This window comes from Bombina bombina, chromosome 4 (genome assembly GCF_027579735.1).
Source record: "Bombina bombina isolate aBomBom1 chromosome 4, aBomBom1.pri, whole genome shotgun sequence".
NCBI lineage: Eukaryota > Metazoa > Chordata > Amphibia > Anura > Bombinatoridae > Bombina > Bombina bombina.
The window spans coordinates 866,962,777-866,988,573 of NC_069502.1; the positions used below are offsets into that span (position 1 = coordinate 866,962,777).

Genomic DNA, 25,797 nt, shown 5'->3' on the forward strand with positions numbered 1-25,797 from the left:
AGAGCAGAAGGTTCTTGCCCTAAAACCTACCAAGACGGATAAAGCTGCAGGCCACTTGGCAGGGGCCCTATCGAGTAGTAGAACAGCTTTGTGATACTAACTACTTGGTAGCCACATGTTCAGATTAATGAGTCCGCTGGACCTTTCATGTGAACATGCTGAAGGCAAACCAGGAGAGGGCAGAAGTGGTAGTCGCCATCTGTGCTCCGGCCATGGAGGACTCGGAGAGTCTACCTATGCCAGAGCTACCCGGGCGGAATAGGGCACAGGAAGGCGTAGAGGACATCCAGATAGATGAGCAGATAGGGACTGTGCAGCGGGAGCAAGTCAGGCAGGTGCTAGAGAACCGACAGGACATGTTCTCCACAATCTCTGGGTACACCACGGTAGCGGTGCATCGGCTGGAGACCCTAGAACAGGCACCCCTACGGCAGCCGGCGTACCGGGTCCCTGAGTCAGGGAATGCATAAGTAGGGAGATTAGGGAAATGCTTGATACAGGAGTTATCGAGCCGTCCAAAAGTCCATGGGCATCCCTGGTAGTGCTCGTGCCTAAGCTGGATGGCACAACCGGCTTTTGTGTAGACTACCGTAGGCTTAACGACTGGACTACGACAGGCGCCTATCCTATGCCCCGTGGATGAATTATCAGACTGCCTCACCAGGGGTAACTTCCTGACGACGTTAGATCTCTGCAAGGGTTACTGGCAGATTCCTCTGGACTCAGAATCTATTCTGAAGTCGGCCTTCATCACCCCATTCGGCCTGTACCAGTTTAAGGTCATGCCGTTTGGGATAAAGAATGCTCTGGCGACGTTCCATACCTTTATGACATTACCATCTACAGCAATACCTGGGAGGAACACTTGGTTCACCTAGGTACCATATTGGACCACATCAAGGCTGCGGGTCTGACTCTGAAGCCAGACAACTGCAAGGTAGGGATGTCGGAGGTCCAGTATCATGGACACTGAGTGGGATGTGGGAAGCAGGGGCCGGAGCCGGCCAAGATTGAGGCAATTGCTAACTGGCCGACCCCCAAGACCCAAGTCCTAGCCTTTCTTGGTACTTGTCCCCAACTATAGTACCCTGGCCAAACCCCTGACCGAACGGACCAGAAAACATCTACCTCGACAAGTCCTGTGGTCCCTCGAGTGCAAAGCTGCCTTCCAAAAACTAAACACAGCATTAGTCTCTGCCCCTATTCTGGCTGCTCCTGACCCTTTCAAATGTTTTTGTGTCCATACAGATGCCTCGATGTTCGGGTTGAGAGCAGTACTGAGCCAGGTGGATGAGGAGGGCCGTGAGCACCCTGTACCCTACATCAGCCGAAAACTACTGCCTAGGGAAGTGGGCTATGCGGCAGTAGAGGAGTGTTTGGCGCTGGTGTGGGCTCTCAAGAAGCTACAACCTTATCTTTACGAGAGATTGTTTACGGTGCTCACGGAACATAACCTTCTGGTATGGCTTAATAGGGTTTCCAGGGACAATTGACATCTGTTGCGATGGAGCTTAGCCTTGCAGCCCTTCAATTTCACCATTCAGTATCGGCCAGGAAAGAGCAACGGCAATGCAAAAGGCCTCTCCCAGCAAACTGAATTGGAGTAACCTTACCTGACAGCCCCAAGCAGATCCGTCAGGATCTAGCCGGGTATGCCGGACTATGAGTCAGGGGGGAGCATTGTCACAGAACAGAGGCCTATACCAGCCTAGAGGGTTGATACGGTGGTCTAACACTGGGGGCAGGCTATGCCGCCGGTCCTTACCTTTCCCCTCTGCCCTGCCATCAGGGGTCGTGACAGTTATGGATACCAGGTTGCAAGGACAATTCACCAGTTGGATTTTTTTTTTTCCTCCAGTTCCCAGTTTGTTGCAGTAATTGAACTTTGCACTGAAAGAGCTGATCCGTACCCCACTTTACCCCCTTTCCGTCTGGCCGTGTTCCAGCCAGAATCTTATGGAACTATTTGCCGGCTGGGATCACCAGAAATTCCCGCTGGACTTTAACCTAGGTTGCACCGAAAGCCCCTTGCTCTAGAACTCCGCTCTTTTTAGGACTTAACCTACAGTCAATAGGCATGGGTTGGGGTGAGTACTAAGAGGGAGCTCACTCAAGAACCTGGGGCTTTTGACACCCCCACCTTGGACTGTTCCTGAGTCCCTTTCCCAGTAATGGATCATGACGCTTTTTGGACTGTGACATCTGGGGAACAGGAACTCTCCAATGACACCCTGGAATAGCCACCGCCCCTTTGTGATCACTCCAAAACAACCTATCCATTGCGGGGATCTCTATGTTCCTATGGCCTCTATGAAGGTACCAGACTGTCTGGAGGGAGTTATTGTTCTCCTAATGAGATTAGCTCTCATCAGATGGCAATTGTGTATAAATACTGTGAGTTTTGTGTGAATAAATAATTTCTTGTTTCTCCTTAATACTTGTCTTGTCTGGTTATTAGGGTGGGTTACTGCTATTATCACTTCCAGCACTACAGCTACAGGTTTCAGGGTTGAAAATTGTCTCTTTTGGCGGAGGGAAATCTGGAGTCGGTCACAGAGGGCATTTTGGGCACTTTTAGGCCTAGATTTGGAGTTCGGCGGTAGCCGTCAAAACCAGCGTTAGAGGCTCCTAACGCTGGTTTTGGCCGCCCGCTGGTATTTGGAGTCAGTGATTAAAGGGTCTAACGCTCACTTTTAAGCCGCGACTTTTCCATACCGCAGATCCCCCTACGCCATTTGCGTAGCCTATATTTTCAATGGGATCTTTCTAACGCTGGTATTTAGAGTCGTTTCTGAAGTGATCGTTAGAGCTCTAACGACAAGATTCCATCCGCCTGAAAATAGCAGGAGTTAAGAGCTTTCTGGCTAACGCCGGTTTATAAAGCTCTTAACTACTGTACCCTAAAGTACACTAACACCCATAAACTACCTATGTACCCCTAAACCGAGGCCCCCCCACATCGCCGACACTCGATTAAAATTTTTAACCCCTAATCTGCCGACCGCCACCTACGTTATATTTATGTACCCCTAATCTGCTGCCCCTAACCCCGCCGACCCCTGTATTATATTTATTAACCCCTAACTTGCCCCCCACAACGTCGCCGCCAGCTACTTAAAATAATTAACCCCTAATCTTCCGACCGCAAATCGCCGCCACCTACGTTATCCCTATGTACCCCTAATCTGCTGCCCTAACATCGCCGACCCCTATATTATATTTATTAACCCCTAATCTGCCCCCCTCAACGTCGCCGACACCTGCCTACACTTATTAACCCCTAATCTGCCGAGCGGACCTGAGCGCTACTATAATAAATGTATTAACCCCTAATCCGCCTCACTAACCCTATCATAAATAGTATTAACCCCTAATCTGCCCTCCCTAACATCGCCGACACCTAACTTCAATTATTAACCCCTAATCTGCCGACCGGAGCTCACCGCTATTCTAATAAATGTATTAACCCCTAAAGCTAAGTCTAACCCTAACACTAACACCCCCCTAAGTTAAATATAATTTTTATCTAACGAAATAAATTAACTCTTATTAAATAAATTATTCCTATTTAAAGCTAAATACTTACCTGTAAAATAAATCATAATATAGCTACAATATAAATTATAATTATATTATAGCTATTTTAGGATTAATATTTATTTTACAGGCAACTTTGTTATTATTTTAACCAGGTAAAATAGCTATTAAATAGTTAAGAACTATTTAATAGTTACCTAGTTAAAATAATAACAAATTTACCTGTAAAATAAATCCTAACCTAAGTTATAATTAAACCTAACACTACCCTATCAATAAAATAATTAAATAAACTACCTACAATTACCTACAATTAACCTAACACTACACTATCAATAAATTAATTAAACACAATTCCTACAAATAAATACAATTAAATAAACTAGCTAAAGTACAAAAAATAAAAAAGAACTAAGTTACAGAAAATAAAAAAATATTTACAAACATAAGAAAAATATTACAACAATTTTAAACTAATTACACCTACTCTAAGCCCCCTAATAAAATAACAAAGCCCCCCAAAATAAAAAATTCCCTACCCTATTCTAAATTAAAAAAGTTACAAGCTCTTTTACCTTACCAGCCCTGAACAGGGCCCTTTGCGGGGCATGCCCCAAGAATTTCAGCTCTTTTGCCTGTAAAAAAAAAACATACAATACCCCCCCCCAACATTACAACCCACCACCCACATACCCCTAATCTAACCCAAACCCCCCTTAAATAAACCTAACACTAAGCCCCTGAAGATCTTCCTACCTTGTCTTCACCATCCAGGTATCACCGATCCGTCCTGGCTCCAAGATCTTCATCCAACCCAAGCGGGGGTTGGCGATCCATAATCCGGTCCAGAAGAGGCTCCAAAGTCTTCCTCCTATCCGGCAAGAAGAGGACATCCGGACCGGCAAACATCTTCTCCAAGCGGCATTTTCGATCTTCTTCCATCCGGAGCGAAGCGGCAGGATCCTGAAGACCTCCAGCGCGGAACATCCATCCGGACCGACGACTGAACAACGAATGACTGTTCCTTTAAGGGACGTCATCCAAGATGGCGTCCCTCGAATTCCGATTGGCTGATAGGATTCTATCAGCCAATCGGAATTAAGGTAGGAATTTTCTGATTGGCTGATGGAATCAGCCAATCAGAATCTAGTTCAATCCGATTGGCCGATCCAATCAGCCAATCAGATTGAGCTCGCATTCTATTGGCTGATCGGAACAGCCAATAGAATGCGAGCTCAATCTGATTGGCTGATTGGATCAGCCAATCAGATTGAACTAGATTCTGATTGGCTGATTCCATCAGCCAATCAGAAAATTCCTACCTTAATTCCGATTGGCTGATAGAATCCTATCAGCCAATCGGAATTCGAGGGACGCCATCTTGGATGACGTCCCTTAAAGGAACAGTCATTCGTCGTTCAGTCGTCGGTCCGGATGGATGTTCCGCGCTGGAGGTCTTCAGGATCCTGCCGCTTCGCTCCGGATGGAAGAAGATCGAAGATGCCGCTTGGAGAAGATGTTTGCCGGTCCGGATGTCCTCTTCTTGCCGGATAGGAGGAAGACTTTGGAGCCTCTTCTGGACCGGATTATGGATCGCCAACCCCCGCTTGGGTTGGATGAAGATCTTGGAGCCAGGACGGATCGGTGATACCTGGATGGTGAAGACAAGGTAGGAAGATCTTCAGGGGCTTAGTGTTAGGTTTATTTAAGGGGGGTTTGGGTTAGATTAGGGGTCTGTGGGTGGTGGGTTGTAATGTTGGGGGGGGTATTGTATGTTTTTTTTTTACAGGCAAAAGAGCTGAAATTCTTGGGGCATGCCCCGCAAAGGGCCCTGTTCAGGGCTGGTAAGGTAAAAGAGCTTGTAACTTTTTTAATTTAGAATAGGGTAGGGAATTTTTTATTTTGGGGGGCTTTGTTATTTTATTAGGGGGCTTAGAGTAGGTGTAATTAGTTTAAAATTGTTGTAATATTTTTCTTATGTTTGTAAATATTTTTTTATTTTCTGTAACTTAGTTCTTTTTTATTTTTTGTACTTTAGCTAGTTTATTTAATTGTATTTATTTGTAGGAATTGTGTTTAATTAATTTATTGATAGTGTAGTGTTAGGTTAATTGTAGGTAATTGTAGGTAGTTTATTTAATTATTTTATTGATAGGGTAGTGTTAGGTTTAATTATAACTTAGGTTAGGATTTATTTTACAGGTAAATTTGTTATTATTTTAACTAGGTAACTATTAAATAGTTCTTAACTATTTAATAGCTATTGTACCTGGTTAAAATAATTACAAAGTTGCCTGTAAAATAAATATTAATCCTAAAATAGCTATAATATAATTATAATTTATATTGTAGCTATATTAGGATTTATTTTACAGGTAAGTATTTAGCTTTAAATAGGAATAAGTTATTTAATAAGAGTTAATTTATTTCGTTAGATAAATATTATATTTAACTTAGGGGGGTGTTAGTGTTAGGGTTAGACTTAGCTTTAGGGGTTAATCCATTTATTAGAATAGCGGTGAGCTCCGATCGGAAGATTAGGGGTTAATAATTGAAGTTAGGTGTCGGCGATGTTAGGGAGGGCAGATTAGGGGTTAATACTATTTATGATAGGGTTAGTGAGGCGGATTAGGGGTTAATAACTTTATTATAGTAGCGCTCAGGTCCGCTCGGCAGATTAGGGGTTAATAAGTGTAGGCAGGTGTCGGCGACGTTGTGGGGGGCAGGTTAGGGGTTAATAAATATAATATAGGGGTCAGCGGTGTTAGGGGTAGCAGATTAGGGGTACATAGGGATAACGTAGGTGGCGGCGGTTTACGGAGCGGCAGATTAGGGGTTTAAAAAAATATGCAGGGGTCAGCGATAGCGGGGGCGGCAGATTAGGGGTTAATAAGTGTAAGGGTAGGGGTGTTTAGACTCGGGGTACATGTTAGAGTGTTAGGTGCAGACGTAGGAAGTGTTTCCCCATAGCAAACAATGGGGCTGCGTTAGGAGCTGAACGCTGCTTTTTTGCAGGTGTTAGGTTTTTTTTCAGCTCAAACAGCCCCATTGTTTCCTATGGGGGAATCGTGCACGAGCACGTTTTTGAGGCCGGCCGCGTCCGTAAGCAACTCTGGTATCGAGAGTTGCTTTTGCGGTAAAAATGCTCTACGCTCCTTTTTTGGAGCCTAACGCAGCATTTGTTTGAACTCTCGATACCAGAGTTAATTTTATGGTGCGGCCAGAAAAAAGCCCGCGGAGCGTTAACAGCCCTTTTACCGCCGAACTCCAAATCTAGGCCTTAGTATATTAACCAGAGATCGGATCTCTGGTTCATTTTCTGAGCATAGCAATAACCAGCCACTTGGAATAGCTGGTTATTTACCACGCCTGCAAACAGACGCTAATTTAACACTCCACTCATAATGTTTCCCTAAATCAATACTAAATCAATATATTTTAAATTATGCAATTAATTTGTGCTTTGGATAACTTAAAGGGATATAAAACCCAACATTTTTCTTTTGTGATTCAGACAGAGCATACCATTTTTAAAAAGTTTCCAATTTACTTCTATTATCAAATTTTATATTCTGTGTAAAAGAGATACCTAGGTTGTCATCTGGAACACTACATGGCAGGAAATAGTGATGCTATCTATTGCTCTTGCAAATGGATTACATTCTTGTAAAACTGCTGCTATATATTACTCCAGAAATTGTCTGGCTCCTAAACAATCGTCCCTACTTTTTAACAAAAGATACCAAGAAAACAAAGAAAATAGAAGTAAATTAGAAAATTGTTTTTAAATCCTATGAATCATGCAGAAAAATGTGGGGTTTTATATCCCTTTAAGTACAATTTCTAAATATAAGAATACATTATAATATTGCAGAGTATTACACTGCTACTATCTGGCTGCTAGATAATGTCACCTGACTGGCACATTTTCTGTGGAAAACACTGATGCTGGTGCATTGTGTGAACATAACGTTTCTTTGTGTACGTCCTTTACAATCTCTGTAACATTTGCATATGGATGAGCAGGACCAAGCTAGCACAGAGGATGTTTTAAAATAACAAGGTATTTCTTTGGAGAACTTGGTTATAAAACTATTTATGTAGCACAATTGTTTCAGAAAATTGTTAAGTTGCTCTACTTTGAGTTCTGTGGTTGTTCCTGTTTAATGTCCCTTTAAGACACTACAATCCGTACTCACAGTAGCGACTTAAACAACATCTGTCTGTAACAAGTATAGGTAATGACGTGGATAACAAACTGATCACACTCACAGTCGTTACTTAACCGACATCTCACAACAGTGATCTAACATCTGCTTGCCCTAACCCACATGGATAATCTGTCAGCCCTACACCCACATAAAATCTAAGATGAAGCAAATGGCCCAGCAGGTGATTTGTCACATGATTCCTCAGATCAGACTGCTCACACTGCAACCTCATAACCATGTAAGACCTCAGATCAAACCCCTGTACTGCAAACCCTTCCGTTACACCCATGCACAAATTAGACTAGAAAATCTATCATAAGATCAGTACATCATAATTAGTCTTAATTTTTTTTTTTTATCCATGGGATCATGAAATGCACTAGAACCAGTCATATCAAACATAATATTTCTCTTAAATCAAGTAATGCTGGCATCAAGCATCAAGTTTAGGGAGATGATCCACACTTGCATAAATCAAATGTATGATTATATATAGTGACCAATTTATTGGGAATCTGCCAATGTTGCTAAGTTCTTTACCAATTAACATGAAACATCTCTATCAGTGGATGAGAAACCACCAATGAAGACCAATAAGCAGCGGCCAAATGTCAGGTAACCAGATACCAGATGAAAATAGAAAAGTACAGGTTAAAAAAAAAATGGTTTATTGCAAATAACAATAAACAACAATAGGGAAATCTAGGCTGAAGTCAGTATCAAGGGAGAAAATGAAGTGGGTACAATATGCTGCGGTAGTAAAACTGTGCACAATATGTAGCAGGCTAAAAAGACCAAAGCAAAGTAAAACATGGGGACAAAACATTCTTTAGATATATCAGTGAAAGAAGAAAAAATAAGGTAGGAATAGTAAAGTTGAAATCAGTTGATGGTAGAATAATAGAAGGAGATAAGCAGATTGCAGACTGTCTCAATGATTACTTCTGTTCTGTTTTCACAAAAGATTGTGAAGATACAATGTCTACATTAAGGGATGCTACGAAAAATAGAAACAAGCTTAACAGTAATCTTTTTATAGAGGATGAGGTTTTGTTAGCATTATCAAAAATAAATGTTAAAAAGGCAGTGGGTCCTGATAATATTCATCCAAGGGTTTTAAAAGAACTGCGATCAGTGCTAACTGTCCCATTAACTGATCTGTTTAATCAGTCACTATTAACAGGAGCTGTCCCAGAAGATTGGAGAATAGCAAATGTAATACATCTTCATAAAAAGGGCAGTAGAGAAGAATCTGGCAACTACAGGCCAGTTAGTTTAACTTCAGTAGTAGGGAAATTAATGGAAAGCCTCTTAAAAGAAAGAATTATGACTTACATAAAGACAAACAATTTAGAGGACCAAAATCAGCATGGTTTTACTTCAGGGAGATCATGTCAGACTAATCTAATTGACTTCTTTGATTATGTAACAAAAGTATTAGACAAGGGTGGAGCAGTTGATGTAGCATATCTAGATTTCAGCAAAGCATTTGACACCGTCCCACACAATAAACTAATTCACAAACTGTATCTCCTTGGTCTAGATTCAAAAATTGTGAACTGGGTGGAATGCTGGCTTAAGGACAGAAAACAAAGTGTTTTAGTAAATGGAGTTCATTCAGCAGAAGGGGCTGTTACTAGTGGTGTTCCTCAGGGGTCAGTTCTGGGGCCTGTTTTGTTTAACATATTTACCTGCGATATCAGCAAAGGGCTACAGGGGAAAGTATGTCTCTTTGCAGATGATACAAAAATTTGTAACAGAGTGGATGTTCCAGGGGGGGTAGACAAAATGAGAAGTGATATACAACAATTTGAGGATTGGACAAACGACTGGGATATAAAGTTTAACACAGCAAAGTGTAAAATAATGCATTTAGGGAAGAAAAATCCAAAACATAATTTATGTAAGAACTTACCTGATAAATTCATTTCTTTCATATTAACAAGAGTCCATGAGCTAGTGACGTATGGGATATACATTCCTACCAGGAGGGGCAAAGTTTCCCAAACCTTAAAATGCCTATAAATACACCCCTCACCACACCCACAAATCAGTTTAACGAATAGCCAAGAAGTGGGGTGATAAGAAAAAAAGTGCGAAGCATATAAAATAAGGAATTGGAATAATTGTGCTTTATACAAAAAAATCATAACCACCACAAAAAAGGGTGGGCCTCATGGACTCTTGTTAATATGAAAGAAATGAATTTATCAGGTAAGTTCTTACATAAATTATGTTTTCTTTCATGTAATTAACAAGAGTCCATGAGCTAGTGACGTATGGGATAATGACTACCCAAGATGTGGATCTTTCCACACAAGAGTCACTAGAGAGGGAGGGATAAAATAAAGACAGCCAATTCCTGCTGAAAATAATCCACACCCAAAATAAAGTTTAACAAAAAACATAAGCAGAAGATTCAAACTGAAACCGCTGCGTGAAGAACTTTTCTACCAAAAACTGCTTCAGAAGAAGAAAATACATCAAAATGGTAGAATTTAGTAAAAGTATGCAAAGAGGACCAAGTTGCTGCTTTGCAGATCTGGTCAACCGAAGCTTCATTCCTAAACGCCCAGGAAGTAGATACTGACCTAGTAGAATGAGCTGTAATTCTCTGAGGCGGAATTTTACCCGACTCAACATAGGCAAGATGAATTAAAGATTTCAACCAAGATGCCAAAGAAATGGCAGAAGCTTTCTGGCCTTTCCTAGAACCGGAAAAGATAACAAATAGACTAGAAGTCTTACAGAAAGATTTCGTAGCTTCAACATAATATTTCAAAGCTCTAACAACATCCAAAGAATGCAACGATGTCTCCTTAGAATTCTTAGGATTAGGACATAATGAAGAAACCACAATTTCTCTACCAATGTTGTTGGAATTCACAACTTTAGGTAAAAATTCAAAAGAAGTTCGCAACACCGCCTTATCCTGATGAAGAATCAGAAAAGGAGACTCACAAGAAAGAGCAGATAATTCAGAAACTCTTCTGGCAGAAGAGATGGCCAAAAGGAACAAAACTTTCCAAGAAAGTAATTTAATATCCAATGAATGCATAGGTTCAAATGGAGGAGCTTGAAGAGCCCCCAGAACCAAATTCAAACTCCAAGGAGGAGAAATTGACTTAATGACAGGCTTTATACGAACCAAAGCTTGTACAAAACAATGAATATCAGGAAGAATAGCAATCTTTCTGTGAAAAAGAACAGAAAGAGCAGAGATTTGACCTTTCAAGGAACTTGCGGACAAACCCTTATCTAAACCATCCTGAAGAAATTGTAATATTCTCGGTATTCTAAAAGAATGCCAAGAAAAATGATGAGAAAGACACCAAGAAATATAGGTCTTCCAGACTCTATAATATATCTCTCTGGATACAGATTTACGAGCCTGTAACATAGTATTAATCACAGAGTCAGAGAAACCTCTTTGACCAAGAATCAAGCGTTCAATCTCCATACCTTTAAATTTAAGGATTTCAGATCCTGATGGAAAAAAGGACCTTGAGAAAAAAGGTCTGGTCTTAACGGAAGAGTCCACGGTTGGCAAGAGGCCATCCGGACAGGATCCGCATACCAAAACCTGTGAGGCCATGCCGGAGCTACCAGCAGAACAAACGAGCATTCCTTCAGAATCTTGGAGATTACTCTTGGAAGAAGAACTAGAGGCGGAAAGATATAGGCAGGATGATACTTCCAAGGAAGTGAAAATGCATCCACTGCCTTCGCCTGATGATCCCGGGATCTGGACAGATACCTGGGAAGTTTCTTGTTTAGATGAGAAGCCATCAGATTTATTTCTGGAAGTTCCCACATTTGAACAATCTGAAGAAATACCTCTGGGTGAAGAGACCATTCGCCCGGATGCAACGTTTGGCGACTGAGATAATCCGCTTTCCAATTGTCCATACCTGGGATAAAAACCGCAGAGATTAGACAGGAGCTGGATTCCGCCCAAACCAAAATTCGAGATACTTCTTTCATAGCCAGAGGACTGTGAGTCCCTCCTTGATGATTGATGTATGCCACAGTTGTGACATTGTCTTATCTGAAAACAATGAACAACTCTCACTTCAGAAGAGGCCAAGACTGAAGAGCTCTGAAAATTGCACGGAGTTCCAAAATATTGATCGGAAATCTCACCTCCTGAGATTCCCAAACCCCTTGTGCCGTCAGATACCCCCACACAGCTCCCCAACCTGTAAGACTTGTATCTGTTGAGATTATAGTCCAGGTCGGAAGAACAAAGAAGCCCCCTGAACTAAACGATGGTGATCTGTCCACCATGTCAGAGAGTGTCGTAAAATCGGTTTAAAGATATTAATTGAGATATCTTTGAGTAATCCCTGCACCATTGGTTCAGCATACAGAGCTGAAGAGGTCGCATGTGAAAACGAGCAAAGGAGATCGCATCTGATGCGGCAGTCCTAAGACCCAACATTTCCATGCATAAGGCTACCAAAGGGAATGATTGTGACTGAAGGTTTTGACAAGCTGATATCAATGTTAAACTTCTCTTGTCTGACAAGGACAGAGTCATAGACACTGAATTTATCTAGAAACCTAAAAAGGTTACCCTTGTCTGAGGAATCAATGAACTGATTGGTAAATTGATCCTCCAACCATGAACTTGAAGAAACAACACAAGTCGATTCGTATGAGATTCTTCGAAAATGAGAAGACTGAGCAAGTACCAAGATATCGTCCAAATAAGGAAATACCAAAACCCTATTCTCTGATTACAGAAAGAAGGGCACCGAGAACCTTTGAAAAAAATTCTTGGAACTGAGGCTAGGCCAAACAGTAGAGCCACAAAACTGGTAATGCTTGTCTAAAAAGAGAATCTCAGACACTAAAAGTGATCTGGATGAATCGGAATATGCAGATACACATCCTGTAAATCTATTGTAGACATATAATGCCCTTGCTAAACAAAAGGCAGGATAGTCCTACAGTAACCATCTTGAATGTTGGTATCCTAACATAACGATTCAATAATGATAGATCCAGAACTGGTCTGAAGGAATTGACCTTCTTTGGTACAATGAAGAGATAAAATAAAACCCCAGCCCCTGTTCCAGAACTGGAACTGGCATAAATACTCCAGCCAACTCTAGATCTGAAACACATTTCAGAAATGCTGAGCCTTGCTGTGTCAACTGGGACACGGGAAAGAAAAGAATCTCTTAGCAGGAGGCCTTAACTTGAAGCCAATTCTGTACCTTTCTGAAACAATGTTTCTGAAACCAGAGATTAAGAACGGAATTGATCCAAATTTCTTTGAAGAAAACGTAATCTGCCCCATACCAGCTGAGCTGGAATAAGGGCCGCACCTTCATAGATACTTAGGAGCTGGCTATAGGTTTCTATAAGGCTTGGATATATTCCAAACTGGAAATAGTTTCCAAACTGATACCGCTCCTGAGGATGAAGGATCAGGCTTTTGTTCCTTGTTGTGAGGAAAGGAACGAAATGATTATTTACCCTGGAAAGAAAGGGAAAGCAAAGTTGACTTAGAAGACATGTCAGCATTCCAAGTTTAATCCATAAAGCTTTTCTAGCTAAAATAGCTAGAGACATATACCTGACATCAACTCTAATGATATCAAAAGATGGTATCACCAATAAAATTATTAGCATGTTATAGAATAATAATAATGCTATAAAATTATGATCTGTTACTTGTTGCGCTAAAGCTTCTAACCAAAAAGTTGAAGCTGCAGCAACATCCGCTAAAAATATAGCAGGTCTAAGAAGATTACCTGAACATAAGTAAGCTTTTCTTAGAAAAGATTCAATTTTCCTATCTAAAGGATCCTTAAATGAAGTACTATCTGCCATAGGAATAGTAGTACATTAGCAGGAGTAGAGACAGCCCCATAACCTTAGGGATTTTTGTCCCAAAAAACTCTAATCTGTCAGATGGCACAGGATATAATTTGCTTAAACGTCTAGAAGGAGTAAATAAATTACCCAAATTATTCCATTCCCTGGAAATTACTTCAGAAATAGCATCAGGGAGATAAAACACTTCTGGAATAACTACAGGAGATTTAAAAACCTTATTTAAACGTTTACATTTAGTATCAAGAGGACCAGAATCCTCTATTTCTAATGCAAATAACACTTCTTTAAGTAAAGAACGAATAAATTCCATCTTGAACAAATACAAAGATTTATCAGCATCAACCTCTGAGACAGAAACCTCTGAACCAGAAGAACCATTATCAGTATCAGAATGATGATGTTCATTTAAAAATTCATCTGAAAAAAAGAGAAGTTTTAAAAGACTTTTATGTATACTAGAAGGAGAAATAACAGACATAGCCTTCTTAATGGATTTAAAAAATAAAATCTCTTATGTTATCAGGAACACTCTGAAAATTAGATGTTGACGGACAGCAACAGGTAATGTAACAGTACTAAAGGAAATTTTATCTGCATTAATAAGTTTGACATGACATGCAATACAAATAACAGCTGGAGAAAACAGATACCAAAAGTTTATAGCAGACTTAGCTTGGTAGCTCCAGCACTGTGCAGTGATTTTCCTGTAGTATCTTCTGACTCAGTTGCAACGTGGAACATCTTGCAATATGTAAAAGAAAAAAACAACATATAAAGCAAAATTGATCAAATTCCTTAAATGACAGTTTCAGGAATGGGAAAAAAATGCCAGTGAACAAGCTTCTAGCAACCAGAAGCAATAAATAATGAGACTTAAATAATGTGGAGACAAAAATGACGCCCATATTTTTTAGCGCCAAAAAAGACGCCCACATTATTTGGCGCCTAAATGCTTTTGGCGCCAAAAATGACGCCACATCCGGAACGCCGACATCTTTGACGCAAAATAACGTCAAAAAATGACGCAACTTCCGGCGACACGTATGACGCCGGAAACGGAAAAGAATTTTTGCGCCAAAAAAGTCCGCGCCAAGAATGACGCAATAAAATGAAGCATTTTCAGCCCCCGCGAGCCTAACAGCCCACAGGGAAAAAAGTCAAATTTTTGAGGTAAGAAAAAATATGATAATTCAATGCATAATCCCAAATATGAAACTGACTGTCTGGAAATAAGGAAAGTTGAACATTCTGAGTCAAGGCAAATAAATGTTTGAATACATATATTTAGAACTTTATAAATAAAGTGCCCAACCATAGCTTAGAGTGTCACAGAAAATAAGACTTACTTACCCCAGGACACTCATCTACATGTTTGTAGAAAGCCAAACCAGTACTGAAACGAGAATCAGTAGAGGAAATGGTAAATATAAGAGTATATCGTCGATCTGAAAAGGGAGGTAAGAGATGAATCTCTACGACCGATAACAGAGAACCTTATGAAATAGACCCCGTAGAAGGAGATCACTGCATTCAATAGGCAATACTCTCTTCACATCCCTCTGACATTCACTGCACGCTGAGAGGAAAACCGGGCTCCAACTTGCTGCGGAGCGCATATCAACGTAGAATCTAGCACAAACTTACTTCACCACCTCCCTTGGAGGCAAAGTTTGTAAAAACTGATTTGTGGGTGTGGTGAGGGGTGTATTTATAGGCATTTTAAGGTTTGGGAAACTTTGCCCCTCCTGGTAGGAATGTATATCCCATACGTCACTAGCTCATGGACTCTTGTTAATTACATGAAAGAAATGTTAATTACAGACTCAATGACACTTTACTGACTGTTACAGATGAGGAACAGGACTTGGGAATTATTATTTCAGATGATTTAAAACTTAGTAAACAATGTAGTAATGCAGCGAGTAAGGCTAGCAGAATGCTTGGATGCATTGGTAGAGGTATTTGCAGCAGAAATAGTAAGGTTCTTATGCCACTTTATAGATCATTAGTTAGGCCTCATCTTGAGTATTGTGTGCAGTTCTGGAGGCCATATCTTCAGAAGGATATTAACAAACTTGAATCTGTGCAAAGGAGGGCTACCAAAATGGTACATGGTCTAAAAAATAAAACTTACCAGGATAGGCTCAATGACCTAAATATGTATAGCTTAGAGGAGAGAAGGGAAAGAGGTGATATGATAGCAACTTTCAAGTACATTAAAGGGTTTAGTAAAACTGAGGCTGTGGGTATTTTACATAAAATGGAAAATTCAAGAATTTTCAAGAATTCAAGAGCTCAAGCTAAAGGGTAGTAGATTCAGGAGTAATTTGAGGAAGCACTTCTTTACAGAAAGAGTGATTGATTTATGGAATAAACTTCCTCAAGAGGTAGTAGCGACAAACACTGTGGGGGACTTTAAAAATGCATGGGACAAGCATAAGGCTATCCTACGAACTAGATAAGTTTATACTGTTAGGTAAGGTCGGGCAGACTTGCTGGGCCTATGGCTCTTATCTGCCGTCAATATCTATGTTTCTATGTGTGTCCCCAGGACTTACGTGTCAGCCTCCTCAACCCCCACTAATATCTGTTATTCATCTGTATTGTCAAATGCAAATTCCGTAACTTATTGTCCCCTATTTGAGAGAAAGGGTACCTGTGCTCACTTGTGAGCGTGTTGACCAGCTGGACTCCCGTAGCACAGACTTCCATATCGCTGCTGTATGCCAAAGGGGATGTTTCCGTTTTCCTAACGGACCGAGAAATTACTCGGTATATGTTACCATCAATTTCCCCAAGCACGGTCTCCTCCAGTTGCTTCCGGGTCCTTGTTGCTGAGTTTAGATGGCAACAGTGACGTCCCACATGACACGATGGTGGGGGGAGGGGTTAATAACCCTGCCTGGTGCTGCAGTTGTCCGGGGTTTAACAGTGGTATCTGTGGCTGGCATAGAGCTATGCAAAAATGAAGAGATGGAACCACTGTGGCAATTGAATACACACCAAATACAAATAGATAATGTTATAAATATATCTTCAACTCCACTCACAAAGGCTCAAATAGAGGTATTAAGCTTTGGTTTAGGGTTTGCACCTTCTACAAGCTTGGATCTGTTTCAGACTATGATCGACTTAAATAGACTGGTAAGAAATATTACCCTTAAAAACATTACTCAGGTAGCACAGATACTCCCACAGAGCTTAGTACTAGTGCCTCAGCCGCCCCACAAGAATTTCATACTTTTGATGAAAATTGTGACATAGTAAGTCTACAGCTTCTATCTGCAGAAACTGAGCCTGTTTATGGTACAGTCAATACCGCGCAGAGATTTAAAGATAAGTCAAGGTTCTATCCCATACATAGTAGGGGCCCCATTATTGAGACATTTTATAATTGAGTTGAAAAAGATCTTCAAGCTCTGAGAGATAATTTAAGTCCAGTGAAACACAATCTCACTAAAAATCAAAAGGTCACTCTTAAGTCCCTCCAAGATGACAAGTCTATAGTCATACACCCTGCAGATAAGGGCGGGTCTATTGTAGTCATAAATAGATCAGACTATACCTCTGAAGCCCTCCGACAACTTGAGAATACACATGACTACCAAATTCTCACTCACAATCCCACTAACCAATACAAGAGAGAACTTGTGGACATTTTGGATGATGGTTTAGAACTTGGGTTTCTGGATGATTCCACTGTCCAGTATCTAGATGTTACTTTTCCTAAAGTGTCCATGTTTCACCATTTTCCCAAGGTCCACAAGTCTGAGTGACATAAAAGGGAGACCGATCGTCAGTAATATTGACTCTCTTTTAGAACGCCTGTCCCAGTGGTTGTATGCCATATTCCAACCCTTGGTAATTACCCTGCAGTCATATACCAGAGATTCAAAGCATATTCTGAATCTAGTTAGCCAATTGAAATGGCAAACATCCTTTACATGGTTAACTATAGATGCAGTCTCTCTATACTCTTCGATTCCCCATCACAAGGGTATAGAAGCCATACAGTTCTTTTTGGTGTACTACACAGAATACACTACTGAATTAAAAAAAAAATGTGTTATTTGTATACTTATCTTTTTACTCATACACACTTTTTTAAATTTTGAAGGAACTAACCATCTTTAAAGATGTGGTACCGCCATGGGTGCGAAATTCGCACCCTCTTATGCTAATCTATACCTAGGATGGTGGGAACTTAAAGTCAAAGTCAATCCTAGCGTTATACAAACGCTAGGATTGACTATTGAAACAAATAAAGGGGACTTTAATTCATGAAGTATAAGATACTTCATGTAGAAAGCTCCTTTATTTGTTTTAACCGTTCACCGTTCTTAGCTGCTACAGCAGCCCACGGCAAAAAAATTTTTTTGCTAAGAGAAGATATTTTCACCTCTTAGCCAATAGCCGTGCGGTAAATCCAGCTCCCATCACCTCTTAGCAAAAAAATTGTAGCTGTGGGCTGTTGCAGCAGCTAACAACGGCAAACGGTTAAAACAAATAAAGGAGCTTTATACATGAAGTATCTTATACTTAATAGACGAAAGTCCCCTTTATTTGTTTCAATAGTCAATCCTAGCGTTTGTAAAATGATAGGATTGACTTTTACTTTAACCACATCTTTGGAGAGAGCAATCCATACAGGTCCCATATACGCTTTTTTTTAAGCAATTTATCGATGACCTGTTACTAATCTGGTCAGGACCCCCACAAGATATAGAAAATTTCGTGGAGCATCTAAATGTAAATGACAAGGGGTTAAACTTCACTTTTAAATATAATTCCACTTCCATTAACTTCCTTGACCTGTGTCTGGTGGGGGACCCAGATGGCAGTATACATACCAAAATCTTCCGTAAACCTATATCAGGCAATACTTTGCTTCCCGCCAATAGCTGCCATCCCAAGAATATCTCGTATGTAGTGGCAAAAGGCCAATTCACCAAATTGAAAAGTAACTGCAGCAGGAAACAAGACTATCTACGTGAAGCAAACAATTTGGAACTAAGACTAAAGGAAAGGAAGTACAAGAAAAGCCATATCATAGAATCAAGGAAAAAAGGTGCAAGATAGAGAGAGGCTTTTACAGGATAAGCCAACCAATGCCAACAAAAATATGTTTAAAGGTGTACACTTTGTGACAGCCTACAGTGCTCAGTTTTCTCAAATCTGTAGCATTGTTAAAAAGCATTTCTCGCTTCTAGCGGCTGACGATCAACTAAAAGACACAGTACAAGAAGGGGTGCGATGCACGTACAAAAAATGCTGTACTCTCGGCTCTATTCTTTTTCCTACCCAATTACGTCAAACAAATAGAGTGGACAACTCATGGCTTGCTCACACGGGTATGTTCAGATGTGGACATAAGAAATGCAAACTGTGTGATTATGTCCAGGTCACCAAACATTTTACATCATCTGTCACTGGAAGAAGTTATGACATAAAATCATGTCTAAACTGTACCTGCACATACGTGATCTATTTGATCACTTGTGTTAAGTGCAACATTCAATATGTTGGACTTATCTCATCAGACATAAATGCATGCATGAGAGAACATATCTCCACTATTACCAAGGGTAGATCGACCACCCCCCTAGTCCAGCACTCACTTTGCTATCCATCATGACAGTAAACTATACACTTTTAGATGGGTTGCTATTGAAAAGATAACTGTGCCTAAAAGGGGAGAGGATATAAATAGACTTCTCGCTAAACGTGAGGTGTTCTGGATTTTTCATTTAAGAACCAGGACATCTCAGGGCTTAAATTCCCGATATGACCTCATTAATTACTGGGAATAATTCCATCATGTTATATGACTTTCCTCGTATATACATATACCAACTTATGCTCTATGCAAAGTTTTTTGACATATTTCTAAGCGTTTGGCTTGTATTTGCATGTCAACATAATTAAGGATTCCAAACTTTTCCTTACTGTCTAAAACTGAAGTAGCACCTTGGGTTATCAGTATTATTAGTAATCTATTCCTTGTGCGGGTATATATCGCCCATTCATTTAACTAAGATTTTACCTCTATTTATTTAGTTACATTCCTCATATCAAATAGATATATTATATATGGTGGTATTATCAATGCTATCAATATTTGTTATCCATGACTCATTTATATATCTATATACTAACTAGATGCTACGAAGATATAATGTAGTGAGTCCCCTTTGCATTATTCATCCTGCATACATTGTGTTATTGTATTTATATTCCGCATTTGTATTTATATTGCTTATTATGTTACCAAAAGTGACAAATGTGAATGTATATTTTAAGGGAGACTGAACCCAAATTTTTTCTTTCATGATTCAGATAGAGTATGACATTTTAAGAAACTTTCTAATTTACTCCTATTATCAATTTTTCTTCGTTCTCTTGCTATCTTTATTTTAAAAGCAGGAATGTAAATCTTAGCAGCCAGCCCATTTTAGGTTCAGCACTATGGATAGCGCTTGCTTATTGGAGGATTACATTTACTCACCAATAAGCAAGCATAACCCAGGTTCTCAACTAAAAATGGGCTGTCTCCTATGCATCACATTCCTGCTTTTTAAATAAAGATAGCAAGAGAACGAAGAAAAATTCATAATAGGAGTAAATTAGAAAGTTGCTTAAAATTGCATGCTCTATCTGAATCATGAAAGAACAAAATTTGGGTTTAGTGTCCCTTTAATATTCAAATGCATATTGTTGTTGTCTTAGGTTTGACGCATTTTTGTCTTCTAGCAGGCAGTGAAATTGTTAATTTGCCAATTGAAATTGAGAGCGTTATTTATTTTATCGTTTGACCTATCAGACATAACTATAGGGGTTTTAAAATTTACTCCCACAACTACTCCTCATGCTATAACTACGGGCCGAAACAGCACTGGAGTAACGCTCCTGTTTCAACTATGGGATGTTTTCCTGTTCGTTTTTATATTATTTGAATAAAGCATTGGAATTTTTAGACTTCTTAAAAAAAAAAAAAAGAAAAAAGAAAATCACAGTGGTTCCATCTCTTCATTTTTTGTAGAAGTCAGTATCAAGTCAGAGGTCAGACGCCAGAGCAGGTAGTCAGTCAATGAGCACAGGGAGCAGGAACGGGAACAATAGCCGGAGTCAAGAATCAGGAAATCAGTCAGCAAAAGCCAAGGTCATACACAGAGAACGAAAACAAAATATAGGTGTGCACTTGGTGGGTCTGGACTCACTCAAGGGTGGAGACAGAGTGGACTGAGTGTGGTTATATAATAAACTGGTGTTACATCATCACTGAGAGAAAGGAAGTTGCCAGTAGAGTGATGGTGTTCACAAGTTTGCCCATAAGAGGGTTTGTGAGAGGAATGCATAGTGTCAGAAACACTGCAAGAGAACCCAGAAACAGACCTGCACTCCAAGTGAAACAAAGAAGGGTGAGTAACCCTGGTGCCAATGTAGAACATAGCATTATTAATATAAAGAAACAAAGAGCAAAGGAAAGAAGTTCCTTACAAAGGTCTATCTTGAGGATCAAACTTCTCCTCATCAGGTAGTAAGGGAGGTAACCACAATGACAGTATTTTTAAAAAGTAGAAACAAAATGCAACACTGTCTCCACAATTAGTAAATGTGCATACAAAAGCAATTATAAAATAATAACGCTACCATACACGCCAAAAAGAGTCCATAAAAGAGTGAAGTGCAGAAATTGAATTCCACTGCAGCTCTCCTTAACCAGCTCTCCTTCCCTCTGGTATAACAACACGGTTCTGACAAAATAGAAATGAGAAGAAAGTGAAGCTCCGATTCAACAAATTTATTGTATAAAATACGGCATAGAAATATGCAAACTTACATTTAAGTAATCAGTGACAGTTGCCCGCACAGAGCTACGTACACAGGCAGAGTACTAACGCCGAACCAACAAAGCTCACTGATCATATCACTCAGACTGATCCACAGCTTTTATTCATATCAAGCAAGCTGATCCTTGTCTCCAAACTGCGCCGGCAGGCAGCCAGGTGAGTCAGGCTACAAATGGTCAATTGAGACAACAGACCTCGAACCACCCCTTTAATAAGGGAAATAACTAAGCGTCTTACATTCAGATAGAACATCTGCATCAGGCTCCACAGAAGCAGGTTGAACATGGTGATCAATAATCCCAAAGAGTTATTAGTGGAACTTCAAAAACTCCTGTCTCTTCAGCCCTGTCTAGTGCATAAAGGGCATATGGGACCAGCTTTTTTAGTGGGCAAGACACTTGGCTTTCTAAGGGTTGTTATGAGTAAGACATACAATTAACGCCATACATGTATCTTCCCAATAGACTGTGTTTCTGTCCAACCTCCTTAAAAGGGAGCAACTCTTTCTTGGTAAGTGCTATTAGGGTGAGCTAAGATATGGGGGTCAATTTATTATTGTGCGGATGGACATGATACAATGTAGCGTATCATGTCCGCCGCACATCGATAAATCATCATTGCACCAGCAGAGGTGGCGGACGAGATAAGGAGCAGCAGTCTTAGGAACGCTGCTTCTTAACTTCAGCTTCAGGCAGAACTGAAGCAGAGTGGGTCGGAAGTAGCATCCACTGCTTCATAAATCGACCCCATAGAGTCCACAATAGATCAATTTACTAAACAAGAAAAGTTACTTTATGCTAAACTGTCACATAGGAATTTATTACTCACCTTTGGTAATTGGAATACTGCTCACATACGGCTCCTCTCTATGCTCAATCTTTGTAACCAGTACAGGTTTCGCATGAACATATCCTGTATGGACATAAATCACAGGTTATGTGAGAAAGAAACCACTATAAGGTGCCAAAATAAATAATTTATTAGTAAAAAGAAGATTCATAGGTCCTGCTGCTGAAAACTAACTTAAAGGGATACTAAACCCAATTTTTTTTATATTATGATTCAGATAGAGCATGCAATTTTAAGAAACTTTCTAATTTACTCCTATTATCAAGTTTTTATTTGTTCTCTGGCAATCTTTATTTGAAAAGCAGGAATGTAATGCTTAGGAGACGGCCTATTTTTGGTTAAGAACCTGGGTAACACTTGCTTATTGGTTGGCTGAATGTAGTCACCAATAAGAAAGCGCTATCCATGGTGCTGAACCTAAAATGGGCTGGCTCCTAAGCTTTACATTCCTGCTTTTTTTTAAAATAAAGATAGCAAGAGAACAAAGAAAAAATGATAATAGGAGAAAATTAGAAAGTTGCTTAAAATTGCATGCTCTATCTGAATTATGAAAGAAAAAAATTTGGGTTTAGTGTCCCTTTAAATCGCAAAAAACTTTTGAGTAAAAAATTATATTTTCTAGCAAAAAAAAACAACAAAAAACACATTTGTAATTATAAAGTATATTATAAAAAAAAATCCAATGAAATCTTGACTGCACTGCAGTGTATTTTATGTGTCTTTAAAGGGATATTGTACACTAGATTTTTTTTTTGCATAAATGTTTTGTAGATGATCCATTTTTTTTATAGCCCATCTGGTATAGTTTTGCTTATTTTTTAATAACATTGTTCTGATTTTCCGACACCTAACCATGCCCCAAAGTATCAGATATATACTGATGTCTACAGACTCCTCCTTGCTCCTGTTTGTTTAATGGGTCTTCTCATATGCAGGAGAGGGTCTGCTCTTCCTGTTTTCTCTCCCCCTTTCAGTGGGTGTCCCAGCCTAACCTCTTCAACAGTGCTAAACTGGGAGCTTCTAAGTAAGTTTTTAAAAGGTTTTAAACTGGATTTTTAGATCACTATCTGTGCATTTTTCTTCATTATAGTAATGTTGATTATATGCAGTTATACTGTCCCTTTAAACCAAGTATAAGAATTAATATATTTTATATAACCCAGTTAGATTTTCTCATTATCATATTTCTATAACCCCTATATTAGTGTAAGAGGTTTGCATTTAAAATCCATAAAATCCATATTCTGACACAGATATATATATATATATATATATATACACACACATACACACACATAGTTAGCATTGTGCTCTATTTATGCGTGTTATCAGGGGATAGGGGCTCCTTTGCCATTTTTAACACTTGACACTGAAAGGGATATGAGTCTTATCACTGAACATTGACAAAAGGTAAATATTACACATATATGCAGATTATAAAGGTCTCTGTCAGCATCTGCCCCCATATAATATATCCTCTGTTGTACAGTGCTGCAGGGGGTGCTGGTTTCTATGGCTATCACTTACAGCTTACAGTGACATGAGACCCTGCGTTGGAAATAAGGGTCATCTGTCCCTCTGAGTGGTGACATTAGCTAGATACTGAGCCCCACTATAGCCGCTGCTTAGAACTATGATGAGGAGCCTATGACTCTGGACACTCCCTGTGTGTTATTCCCTATGGGCCAGTAGCACAGTGTGTGATGTATAACTAATGGTAGGACCTCAGCTAAATGACCAAGTAGGGAGCAGTGCAAGGGAAGGGTACACAGGGTTGTATATCTCACAAATTATTTTATAAAAGGGACAGTAAAATTAAAATTAAACTTTCATGATTTAGATAGGGTATGACATCTTAAACAACTTTTCAATTTATTTTTATCTTCAAATTTGCTTTGTTAACTTGTATTCTTTGTTGAAGGCTAAACCTAGGTAGGCTCATATGCTAATTTCTAAACCCTTGAAGGCCGCCGCTTCTCTCAGTGCATTCTTCCAGTTTTTCACAGCCAGATAGTGCTAGTTCATGTGGGTCAAATAGATAACATTGTGCTCACTCCCATGGAGTTATGCAGGAACCAGCACTAAGGTAGCAGTCTGCAGTGGTTTAGATACAAGGTAATTACAGAGGTAAAATGTGTATTAATATAACAGTGTTGGATAGGCAAAACTGAGGATTGGGCAATAAAAGGGATTATCAATATTTTTAAACAATAAAAATATTTCAAGTAGACTGTCCCTTTAAAGTGAATGTAAATTTTCAACAATGAGTGCCCGGTTTTTAAAAATACTTTTAAAAACAGGGGCACTTTCATTGATGAAAGGTTACATTGCACCGGATTTGTAGAAATACTTACCTTTTACTTCTCCAAAACTGGATCGCCGATCCCAGCCTCAGTTCCTCTGTACTGACCTCAGAAATGACAAAACCGTCTTCCTCTAATGATGGCTTCCCCCCCAGAGCGTCCATCTTGTGATGCCCAGCTGTGATTGGAGGACGCCGGTTTCGTCATTGCTGTGTTTGTACAGCAGGAAGAAGAAGGAGGGGGGAATCGGCGATCCGGTTTTGGATAAGTAAAAGGTAAGTATTTCTACAAATCCGGTGCAATGAAAATTTTCATCAATGAAAGTGCCCCTGTTTTTAAAAGTATTTTTTAAAAACCGGGCAATCATTGCTGAAAATTTACATTCACTTTAAGTGACAAATGACTGTAATAACCAACACCCAGATTTTATACCTGTTTAACACAAGACCAGATTATGTGTCACTTATATGTGTTTTTCTCTTTGTCCCATTCCCTGTAGAGTTATATAAATTATTACCTAGAGACCTGAGGGTCTGGTAATTCTCCATCATCACATCCTTATAAAGATCTTTTTGTTCTTCAGTTAAACAGCCCCACTCCTCCTCCGAGAAATAAACTGCAACTTCATCAAACTCCATTTGTTCCTTATTTGTTCCTAATTAAAAAAAAAAAAAAATCAAACCATAAAAACAGGATTTAACTTGTAAAGTGTAAACCACACAGAGCAAACTGACTGTGACAATGACCATGTACAAACCCAGAGCTCAACCAGTGACCCTGAACAGACCATATGGCCGGTGTGCTCACTCCCCCTGGGGTTGTGCTGTGGTTTGTTTAAAGCTCAGCACCAGATGTCATGCACAGCAGCAGATAAGTGACAATATGACTAATAGTCCTCACCTTCCCAGTCAGCATGTAGATCTCCGAGGTCTGGTTCTTCTCAGTCACCCAAGTAACAGGTACTCACCTTGTCACAGTAACACTGATCTATAACTAAAGAGGAGGATGTATATATTACATATTAATATACAGATTTGTGTCTACATCACGCAAACCTCATTGGAATCTCCATTATTCAGGAAAACTAAAGAATTTGTGGCTTCAAATTTGATTAGCTATTTAGCCCCATTTCCCTCTTCTCTGTGTAGTAATTTATATTTTAATGATAATGATAAAGTTCTATGATATAAAACTGACTTG

The 25,797-nt window shown here is 39.6% G+C and overlaps 1 protein-coding gene across 1 annotated transcript in view; it reads right to left on the reverse strand.

Moving 5' to 3' along the window:
• Positions 1-25,564, reverse strand: part of LOC128655666 (gastrula zinc finger protein XlCGF26.1-like) — a 49,823-nt gene extending 24,259 nt beyond the window's left edge. The window contains exons 1-3 of the mRNA XM_053709250.1: positions 25,498-25,564; positions 25,115-25,252; positions 22,274-22,357 (exon numbers count right to left, since the gene is read on the reverse strand). Of these exons, the coding sequence (XP_053565225.1) occupies positions 22,274-22,357; positions 25,115-25,235 (205 nt within the window). The 5' untranslated portion in view covers positions 25,236-25,252; positions 25,498-25,564. The remainder of the gene's footprint in view (positions 1-22,273; positions 22,358-25,114; positions 25,253-25,497) is intronic.
• Positions 25,565-25,797: the final 233 nt, after the last annotated feature.